Raw genomic sequence first — 11,869 nt, forward strand, 5'->3', positions numbered from 1 at the left:
TCACCACGGGAGAAAAGATCTCATTAAAATCAACACCCTTCCTTTGACTATAGCCCTTCACCACTAATCCGACTTTGTACCTCAAAGATGTAGAGTTACTTTCATGCTTCACCCTATAGATCCACCTATTATCCAAGGCCCTCTTACCCTTAGGTAACTTCACTAAATCAAAAGTGTGATTATCATGTATGGATTTTGTCTCGTCCTTCATTGCATCCAACCACTTTCTCTTTTCTTCACTTTCCATGGCCTCTCTAAAGCACTCAAGTTCTCCATCATCTGTTAGGATCACATACTCATTAGGAGAATGCCTCCTAGAAGGTTCTCTATCCTTGTTGGACCTCCTAAGTTGAACTTGAGGTGGTTCGGTATCATCACCAAGATTTTCATCTTATGACATATTATGCTCCTCTTCATCATCATCAATAGGAACACCTACCTCATCTCTAGGTTGTTGGACACCAACATCATTCTGAACATCAATATTCAGATTTTGAATAGGTGATTGAACTGGTTCAAAATCAACCACACCATTGTCTTCCTTGGGTGTAGACTTTTCCAACTTATCAATGTCTTCAATGGTTTGGTCTTCCATGAATTTTCCATCACGACTTCTAACAAGCTTCTTCTCAACAGGATCATAGAACCTATAATCAAATTCATTCTCACCATAACCAATGAAGATACATTGCCTTGACTTTGCATCCAACTTGGATCTCTTATCCTTTGGAACATGCACAAAAGCTTTGTAGCCAAAAACTCTTAAATGATCATACTTCACATTCTTGCCAAACCAAATTTTGTTCGGCACCTCACTATTCAAAGCAACAACAGGACTAAGATTGATAACATGCACCGTCGTGTACAATGCCTCACCCCATAAGTGCTTGGGTAACTTTGCTTCAGAGAGCATACATCTCACTCTCTCAATCAATGTCTTGTTCATCCTCTCCGCCAAACTATTCACTTAAGGAGTTTTAGGAGGAGTTTTCTCATGAGCAATGTCATGCTACTTGCAGTAGACATCAAACGATCCACAATATTCACCACCATTGTTAGCACGAATGTGTTTCAGCTTCTTGCCTGACTTCCTCTCAACTAAGACATGAAACTCCTTGAACTTCTTAAGAACTTGGTTTTTTGTCTTCAAAGTATAGACCCAAAGTTTCTTAGAACAGTCATCAATGAAGGTAACAAAATAAAGTACACCACTAACGGATTTCACCTTCAAAGGGCCACAAACATCTAAATGCACCAATTCAAGCAACTCAGATTTTCTGGAGGGAGAATGCTTCTTAAAGGATACTTTGGTTTGCTTACCAACCATGCAATGAGAACATTTCTCTAAATCTGCATTCTTCAATCCTAGAAGCATATCCTTCTTGGCTAAACAATTCGGCCCCTTCTCACTAATATGATTAAGCCTTCAGTGCCACAAAAATGCTTCCATATCCATAGCATTCACACTGTCTCTGGAAACCAAAGCTTTCGTCCAATACAACTTTGAAATTTTCTCTCCCTTGGCCACAACCAAGTTACCTTTGGTGAGTTTCCATTTTCCAAAACCAAAAATGAGATATGGAGCATGTTTCACTCCTCTAAGTAGCAACTGCATTCCCATGTTGGTTTCCAAACAAATATCACCAACACCAATCACCTTGGACACGTCATCATTACCCATCTTCAAGACTCCAAAATCACCTAGAGTGTAATATGTGAAGAACTCCTTCCTGGCTGTAACATGCAGTGTAGCACCACTATCAATTATATGCATGCTCTCACCAGATACAAGATTAAGCGAATCAAGGTCATGGAGAATAACAAGATCATCACTAGTAGCAATAGTCACATGATCATCATCATGATCATTATCTTTTTGCTTACCCTTTTTGTCTTTACTCTCCTTCTTCCATAGAAAACAATTCCTCTGGATATGTTATGTTCTGTGACAATAATGACACTCAACATTCTTGTACCAAGACCTAGACTTGCTACTGCTCTTGTCTCTATCACCCTTCATATGTGTCTCCATCGTTTAAGCAAGTAGAAAAACAGCTCCTTAACCAAAGAGTTTTGATACCACTCTGATGGGAAAAATAGGTCAACACAATAACAAACTTAATAACAGAGCAATAGGCAGCGAAAATAAATTCCTCCAAACTTGCAAGAACCTGTGAGAATCACCAATAAAATATAGAGCGCAAAATAGAAATCAAAAGCACACAAGAGACATAATTTGTTTAATGTGGAAAACCCCTCAATGCAAGGGTAAGAACCACGGGTTTTACAAACTAAAGAAATAACTCCACTATAATTAATAAAGGTACAAGAGAGCCTCCAACAAGTACATTGAAACATGTTACAAACAGCCAAATCAAAACAAAGCATCAATGCTTACAATAGAGACAAGAAGATGAAATCCCAAAATATAGAACAGAGAATGTGAAATACTTATTTCCCTCTCCAGATATCTTTTTGACAATCCAACCGGATAATTTGAAGTATCGTGTGTGTAGAACATGCTGTCCAAAAATCAGTTCGATCCAACAGTAAACGAATCTGCAATTATAATTTGAAAAACGCTCTCTAGTGGGTGTGCGAAAATCACAATGATTTTCCTCACAAACGAGTCTCTTTCTCATCCATGTGACCTCTCCCCACTTAAATAAATGAGATAAAATGAGTTTTCTCATTTAGGTCTTTACTCCACATAGGAAGGGAGTCCAAGAAACCCAATACTTAGCTTCAAGAACCCTAACCCATAAAAATTATCTTTAAAAAAACAAATTTCATCTCCACTTTCCTAATAAAGCCACATTAAAATAAGACAAATCTCTCAACCCCAAGCCTCATGATTTTTTTGACAACACACTTTTCTCCACTTTACCCAACTAATTAATCTCACATTAACACCCTCTTTCCATAGATTTTTTTTTTAAAATACTCTCAATTTTATTTTTCACAGTCCTTGACATTTTGAAAAAAAGACAAGAAAAATAATAAGAGAGAAGAAATTATCAAATTAATCAAGCAAAGTCTACCCGCAAAAGATAAAGATTCATGCTTCCAGTACTACAATCTTTTGGTAAATTTTTCCACAATAAGCTTTCAAGTCTCCTCTTTCCTTGGTTGACACCAATTGAAATTCCGAGATATGTAAAAGGCAAAGAAATGAGTTGGCAATTCATCAAGCTAGCATATCCTTCCAACACTCCAATTGTACATCTCTGACTACACCTTAAATTAGTTGCGATTAATACATCTTGAACTAATTAATACATCTTGAACCACACTGCAGATCAAATTTGAGATGTACAAAAATAATCTCAACCTATATAAGAAGCCCCCACATGAACATGCATGATGCATATGGAAACAATTTCATTGCATTTAAAGAAATAATTTTTCCTTAGAAGAATCTATGCACTCGACCCATCACCTTCAATGCTGTCTTACCATCATCCAACATTTTCCTTGCTGAATGTTGGTGTCCGTTAAAGTGTGATGTAAGCAAACGGCAATGCTACCCCTGGCGGCGCGTATCACACGGCCCAAACGCGAACCCAATACCGAAAAGCCATCAACCCAAATACAATTTATCCAAACAAAACTTTGGGGTCCTTGCTTAGCTACCAAGCAAAGACCCTCAACCTCTACATAAATTACAAAATAAGTGCGTTAAATCCATGCCTGACTAACCGGTAGGGACCATATAAAACGGTTAATCTCAACACCCCACCAAATTGAATTTGAAAACCAAAATCGAAATCAAAATCATTTGGCTCCTTTGATTCATTCATCAAATCAAAAAATCCATTTTCCATGGGCACTTCTCAGAGCCGCGAAGGCCTCGAAGTCACCGACTCAGACTCCGACTACGAAAACGAAGAAGAAACAGAGCACTACGAAGACGCGAAAACCACCCACTCCACCGAGCTCGATGACGTGGACGCGAAACTCAAAGCCTTAAAACTCAAATACCAAACGCCGTCTTCCTCCGCCAAACCGCTTCCCCAAAACGCCGTTAAGCTCTATCTCCACATCGGCGGCAACACTCCCAACGCCAAATGGATCCTCTCCGACAAACACACCTCCTACGCTTTCCACAAAGACACCGACGAAAACGAAAACGACGATGTTTGGCTCCTCACTGTAGGTTCCAAGGTCCGCGCTAGGGTTTCCTCCGAAATGCAATTGAAGATGTTCGGCGACCAGCGCCGCGTCGATTTCGTCGCCGACGGCGTCTGGGCCCTCAAGTTCCCCTCCGATGACACCTACCGCCGATTCGTCACGGAATTTCAGAGCTGCATGTTCGAGAACGTGTACGGAATCGAGTGCACGGAAGAAAACAAGGTCAAAATCTACGGTAAAGAGTTCATCGGCTGGGTGAAGCCGGAAGCCGCCGACGATTCCGTCTGGGAGGACGCCGTCTCCGGAGAACCGTCTCCTTCGCCGTCGCCGTCGCGGCGGAGAAACGATTTAATGGAGGAATTCGAAGAGGCCGCGAATGGCGGGGTCCAAACCCTAACCCTAGGCGCTTTGGATAATAGTTTTATGGTGAACGACACCGGCGTCCACGTGTACCGCAACTTCGACCGCGGGATCCACGGCAAGGGCGTCGCCGTGAAATTCGCCGGAGATGGTTCGACACCGAACAAGGCTTTGTTGATGCGCGCAGAAACGAACATGATGCTGATGAGTCCCTTAAACGACGGAAAGCCCCACGCTTCGAAGCTTCACCAGCTCGACATTGAAACGGGGAAGATTGTTACGGAGTGGAAGTTTGGAAAAGACGGTGCTGACTTAACGATGAGGGATATCACCAATGACACCAAAGGGTCGCAGTTGGACCCTTCGGAGTCAACGTTTTTGGGGCTGGATGATAACCGGTTGTGCCAGTGGGACATGAGGGATAGGAAGGGAATTGTTCAGAACATTGCCACGGCGAGTTCTTCTCCCGTTTTGCATTGGAGCCAGGGGCATCAGTTTTCCAGAGGGACTAACTTTCAGTGCTTTGCGACCACCGGTGATGGGTCCATTGTTGTGGGGTCTCTTGATGGGAAGATAAGGTTGTACTCGAAGACGTCGATGAGGATGGCTAAGACAGCATTTCCTGGGCTTGGTTCGCCGATTACTAGTGTTGATGTTACTTATGATGGCAAGTGGGTGCTTGGCACTACGGATACCTACTTGGTGCTCATTTGTACCTTGTTTACGGATAAAGATGGGAGGACGAAGACCGGATTTAGTGGTAGAATGGGGAACAGGATACCTGCTCCGAGGCTCTTGAAGTTGACTCCTCTTGATTCGCATTTGGCTGGCGCGAACAATAAGTTTCACGGTGGCCATTTCTCGTGGGTAAGTTCAATTTTCCGTTGTTGTTGTTGTTGTTTGTTCATTATGATTTCAGTTCTTGGTATGTCCATGTAGCTACTTGTGTATGTCAATTTTGGCAATTTCTTCAACCGCTGTGCTTTTAATTGTCTTTGATTGATCTTGGCGAACCTAGAATTTTTGGCATATCCCTTTACAAAAAAATGGAAGAATATTTACACATCCCAGGGTGTGATACTATGATTAGGAATGAATGATTGAAGAAAAATTGAAAAAGTATGGAGAACATTTATTATGGGAAAAATGGTAGAATCTTGCCTTAGGTGATTTGGACATGTGTGGAGAAGACTAGGTAAGGAGATTAGTTTAGAGAGAGAACCAGAGAGGGTAGTCAAATCTCTAGAGAGGTAAAGGAAGATTGAGAAAAACTACAGTAGAAACCATTAAAAAGGATTTATAGAGGTTCATAATGATTTGTTTATAGATATGATTTACAGCAGAACATTATGGTGTCATATGATTCTTGTAGGGGAACTCATTTGGAGTGAAAAACCTTATCGTTGTTGGTGTAAAGAAACAATGCTTACACAAGTTTCATTTTAGTGATTCTTATGTTATGGGGCAATTATTTCTCGAGTTATTATAGGCTTGTTAAGTTCTTATCATAACAAGGTTGTTATTCAGATGTTTTCTGTTCCTAAGGTTTTGGTTACATCGACAATGTTTACGAAGTTATAGTGTTATACATTGATGAATGGTGCCCACAACACAGATAAAAAAAATTCACTGGCAAACCTGGCTTTATAGACTTTTCTATGTCCCAGCCATTATTGTTTATGTTCTCCTTTGAATGAAGAAATATATTAAAACAAACTTGTTTCCATAAAGTTTGATTTGATCTATGGAAACTTGTTAACAAATAGTTTCAATCGACTACATAGTTTATAATTATTGCATAAACTAGCATGTCTTTTTTAAATAAAGGAATTTTTCCATTGTTTTGGGGTGCCTACTTTTTGGTTTTAGGACTCCTTTATTTATATATATTATTTGTATTTGTATGTATAATGTATAAAGTTGCATACTCTGTATTTAGATGTTGATGAAAACAACTCGTTCATTTTTAAATCATCATAGTAAATTCTTTATTATTTACTTTTTGAGTATTGTTATGCTAAAAGTATGAACCTGGAGGCAAAAGTGCAGAGCTTTTTTTGAAGATGATTAACGTTGTGTGATCCATGTCAGAGCAGTTGGAATTATTATGAAACTGCTCTGGTGGAGCAAGACACTAGTGGCAGATTGAAAAAATGATAGGTGTGATAAACAATAGTGGGTAGCATTTATTATTAATGAGAAGGATATTTAAAAAAATTGACGAAAGGGATTCAAGAATAATGTGAGGGGGTGCAAGTATGGGATTAGTGGATTACCATGGGTAGATTGTAGGACGTAGCTTTAGGCAGGTAGGAAAAATGTGGTATGATTCTAAATTTGCTAAATCATGAGGTATGTTTACAATGTATTTGGTTAATTGGGCTATGGATATGGGTGAACTATATATATGGATAGTGCCTAATGCCTATGCATCTCAAGATAGAATTCCTTGTTATTCCATGTTAAATACTTGCATGTAATGCGAATTAGAAAAGTATGCATATTTTAGACTGATCATAGTTAGTAGTTTACCGAGTCAATTAACTTGCAGCAACCTGCAAGTATCTCATTTGTGTTTTTGTCTTTCAGGTCACTGAGAATGGTAAACAAGAACGCCACCTTGTTGCAACTGTGGGCAAGTTTAGTGTGATATGGGATTTTCAGCAGGTGAAGAACAGTGCTCATGAATGTTACAGGAATCAAGAAGGGCTGAAGAGCTGTTACTGTTACAAGATAATATTGAAGGATGAGTCCATTGTAGAATCGCGATTTATGCACGACAAATTTGCTGTTAGTGACTCTCCAGAAGCTCCGTTGGTGGTGGCAACTCCTATGAAAGTCAGCTCAATCAGCATGTCTGGAAAGCGACATGGTTAAACCTCTGTTTACATTTTTTCTTTAAAGGTTTCAAATTTCTAGTGTTAGGAGTGTCTTTGAAGTTTGAACAATATACTTGCTTGTATCCAAGTTTGAGATGCTGTTATTTTTCTGTAAAGCACGTTTTAGGTTGCCCTGTATGTATTTTCTTCTTTTTTGTGATTAGTTTGGGTTTGCTGACTGAATTGTCCTTTTTTATTACAAATAATAAAATAATTGCTTATGAAGAAGAGGCAATTCCACCGTTATAGTTTTTACTTTATTCTTTTTTTCTTCTTTTCTTTTGATCGTAATAAAAGGATTATGGTTGATTCAGTATAGTATTGTGCATTTAAGGAAGTGTTACTGACATAAGGAGTTTATTTATTTTAGTTTTTATAAGACTAAATTGCACATTTGGTTCCCTATTAATTTATTGAAACATTTGATTCTCTTATTTTGAGAAATTGAGGATTTGTACTCCCTAGTGTTGATTGTCAGATGAAGGACGTTGACCTGCAAATATTATTTAACTAAATTACTATTTTCATCCCTCTTTTACCTCTTTCTCCGATTCGTCATTTTCTCTTGCTGAATGTGTGTTCCAAGGACCCTCCATTGTTGAAACCTTAATTCATTAATCTCAGCCATTGTTGATTCTTACTTCTCCCAACCATTATGGAACCTGAATCCCTTCTCCCCAATCCTTATGGAACCCGAATCCCTTCTTCCCAACCCAATCAATCCCATACTTAAAGTTACGGTAATCTCACATTCCCGAGATTACCATAGACCCACCTCAGGAACTTCCCAAGAACAGTCCCTAGTGCCTCCTTAAGGAGCTCGCCGAACGGAAGCACCCTTCCCCCTAAACCCCATGCATGCCCCGCGGAGGTTCATCCTCAACAATTGTAAATGTAATTTCCATCTTTGATCTTGTTATGTCTGAGGGGGTGTTTTCCCAGCAGTTCTAAATATAGTTAGTCATGCATGAACATGGTACTCCTTCATTTGCTAATTTGGAGAACCTTTGATGTATTTGTCCAAATGATAATTAATTAATTTTTGCATTGATACCAATTACCAAACATATGCTTAAGGAGATTCTTGTTTTCTATTATCTTTTTTGGCTCATTGAATTATAATTGCTAGGGAATTTTCAGTTTCTCTATTTTGGCTCATTGAATTATACAGAGTTGTTCTTTTGCAAACTCTTGATTGTTTATGGAGAGACCATCTTGTAAACATGAATAGGCTCAGCTCTGCGGCAATTTTTCCTTTTGCTCTCATGAATCTTTTTGGCTTTCTTAACAACTAAAAGCTTATATCAGAGTTGTGGCAAGTTAACATTAGGAGCTTTGGCCATAGAAATCCTCTTGAAGAGTATAAAATTGATGGTTATCGACTTTTTATCTCAATGCTTAGTGCAACTCAGTCAACGTCAATTTTAACACATGGGAGTTAATAGTTGCACCCAAATCCTCAAATTTTTCATAATAGAAGGATGAAATGCCTCAATAATTAATAGGGGACCAAAATTCTGGAATTGCGAAAATAGAAGGACCTAATGTCCAATTAAGCCTTTTTATAAATAATATTCTTTATGTTTAGATTATTAAAATAAGCTTTTGTAAGAGGAGAAAAGTTATTGTTTTCTTGCGCGCCAGTTTCTAATAGTGTGGAACTGTGGATAGTCTACTATAATAATATAGTTTTATTGAATTTTTAAATAAAATTTTGGGGGAAAAATAACTTAATTGAGATTTTTTAATAAATTCTTAATATAAGTGTTTAAAATTCAGAAAGTTATTTGTGTTAACAAGCGCTTACACAGTTTTGAAATGTTCATAAAGTAATAATGTCTCACTTTAAATATTGAATATATAAATCATGACTAAAATTAAATTAAAAATAAAACTAATTAAATAACTAATATGCTGACATTTTATATTATATTATATTACCACAAAAATATTAAAAATAAAAAAGAATTGGTCACAATTTATCTATTTTTAATTTTTAAAAACAAATTTTAACTATTATAAATTTGATAATTTTTAATTAGGTCCTAAACTATTTTATTATATCAGGTCTTTGAACTAGTATATTTTAATTAGGTCTATTGTGTATTTCGAATTAATACAAAAACAAAAATGTATTTTTGTTGTGTATTAGGGAGTATAAATTAAATATGTATAATAAAAATACGTTTTATTGTGTATTTTTACCAGCAACATGTATTTTTTGTCAGTGGCATTTTGGTAAAAAAAGAATCATTAGAAGGTGGGGGTCCACTTAGCAAAACTGAATGTGGTAAAAGCAATGCTCTAATTATTTCCATTATAGAATTTGTGGTGCTTAGCAAATAGCCCCATCTCTTTTTTTTACATGAATACTCTTTTCTAATAAAATAAATTGTAATTTTGATTTCTTCCATCAATTAAGACATTTAATCTCTTATTTTTTATAATAAATTATTTTGGTTCTTCCATCAATTAATCATTGGAAGTCAAACATTGACTTTAATATAACATATTAATACTGATATGACCTTTGTGTAAACGGTCACACTCTTAACCTTTTAGTTAAAGATAAGATAATAACAAATAACACATTTATTTAATTTTATAAACACTATTTTGTATGTATCTTTAGCCAACAATTGTTAATTTTTTTTAATTATAAAAATTTATAAATTAAAAAAATTTAATACATAAATCATTTTTAATTTTATTTTATATCATTTTATATATTTTTATTTTGAATAGTTTACATGTTTTTATAAATTATTTATATAAATTATTTTATGCAATTTATAAAAATTGTGTAAATTTATTTTTATATATAAATAATACAAGTTTTTATTTGAATTATAAAACTAATAATTTTTATTTTTTAACTTTTTAGACTATTTAAATATTATATTAAATTTACATAATTTGTATAAATTACATAAAATAATTTTTTTAAATAATCTACATATTAGTTTATGTAATTTTTTTAAGAAATTATAATAAAATAAGAACAAATTTTTATATATATGATAATTTATTAATTTCATTAAGAATAAAATTTGATAATAAAATAAAGACTTAAAAAAGTAAATATTAAATATATTTAAATATTAAATATTTTATTTTCATTTATAAATTTTTATAAATAAAAAAATAACATTTTTTGACTAATGTATGTAAAATAGTGATTATAAAACTAATTCAATAAAATAAGGGTCGTAGTGATTTGTTATTTCGTCTTGAAATAAAAGGCCATGAATAATGAATTTGACTTCTACCAAAATCTTTTTTTTATTTTTTATTTTATTTAATCACTTATCACATAAATATTATCTTAACATCAATATGTCACATCAAAATTAATATTTAACTTTGAACGATTAAAATTATAGGAAGAACGATCAAAATTACTTATTCTAAAAAATAGGAAGATTAAATTTCTTGATTTAAAAATAAGAGACAAAAATCACATATTAAAATTATAAAGAACCAAAATTATAATTTGACCTTTCTAATACACAAAGACCTGACCTATTCAGTGCAAAAATCATTTTGGTCTAAGTTTGTGGACTTGATATCATATAAAAAATTTGAGAGAATTTTCGATGTAATTTTTGTTTCTTAATCATTCGGTTCATGAAAGAAAAGAGACCCCTAACTAACTGAGAATTTAATTGAAGATGAATAAAGTCAGATAAAAAAAAAAAAATTTAAAAATCGAATTCAAATACTACTGTGTCCCCGATCACTTGGTTTTCAATACAATTTCATTCTTCGATATTATGAGCTATACTCTGCATAAAATATATAGCTCTTTATACATTTTATTTAAATAAAAAATTACTTTTTAATGAAATCGTACGGAACATATTATGCACGCCACATTTATAACGTGATCCTCTCATCACAAAGAGTGCTGTTTATTATTATTATTATTATTTGTTGCTTAACCCCATTCTTCCAAGTCTATTGAAATTTTAGTTTAAGGGATTCAAATTAACTTAAGCTAACTTAATACTTGAGTCATAATATATTAAGGCTTTAACTTTCGTTTACATAATTAGTTAATTTTTTTTTTCTTAGGTCAAAGATCATGAGTATTTCTTAATTTATTGGGTGAGAGATCAATCTGACTTGTAATACATAATTATTGTTGGCTCAAATTTTTTTTACATACAATAAGAATTAAACAAAAAATCTTATATTATTACGTCAATTTTTTGAATTACTAGAAAATAAATATTAACTCTTAAAACCAAATTTTAATTTATAGGGCCGATCTACTATAAGAGTGTCTGCTTGTGTACAATTGAGGGGAGGGGGCTTGGCCTCCCCAAAATAAATTTTGTCTTCTTTATAATAATAATAAAAATGCTTAAATGTATATACGTCAGTTATATTTTTGCACAATTGTCATGCTGCATCTGCATTGGACGTTGTTTTCCGTCTGTCTTTGATCATAATATGTCCATTATTTAATAGACCCAAAATAATCGAAACAAGAAAAT

The 11,869-nt window shown here is 34.6% G+C and overlaps 1 protein-coding gene across 1 annotated transcript; it reads left to right on the forward strand.

Moving 5' to 3' along the window:
- The first annotated feature begins 3,208 nt into the window (after positions 1-3,208).
- Positions 3,209-7,595, forward strand: LOC100819892 (protein CYPRO4). The gene is made up of 2 exons (XM_003529347.5): positions 3,209-5,358; positions 7,081-7,595. The coding sequence occupies exons 1-2, from the start codon at positions 3,823-3,825 to the stop codon at positions 7,366-7,368; spliced, it is 1,824 nt and encodes a 607-aa protein (XP_003529395.1). The 5' UTR covers positions 3,209-3,822; the 3' UTR covers positions 7,369-7,595.
- Positions 7,596-11,869: the final 4,274 nt, after the last annotated feature.

The sequence above is a fragment of the Glycine max genome, chromosome 7 (assembly GCF_000004515.6).
Source record: "Glycine max cultivar Williams 82 chromosome 7, Glycine_max_v4.0, whole genome shotgun sequence".
NCBI lineage: Eukaryota > Viridiplantae > Streptophyta > Magnoliopsida > Fabales > Fabaceae > Glycine > Glycine max.

Coding starts and splice junctions, on each gene's coding strand:
- LOC100819892 (XM_003529347.5), top strand. CDS start 3,823: ATGGGCACTTCTCAGAGCCGCGAAGGCCTCGAAGTCACCGACTCAGAC. Junction 5,359..7,080: donor ACGGTGGCCATTTCTCGTGG/GTAAGTTCAATT, acceptor TTTGTCTTTCAG/GTCACTGAGAATGGTAAACA.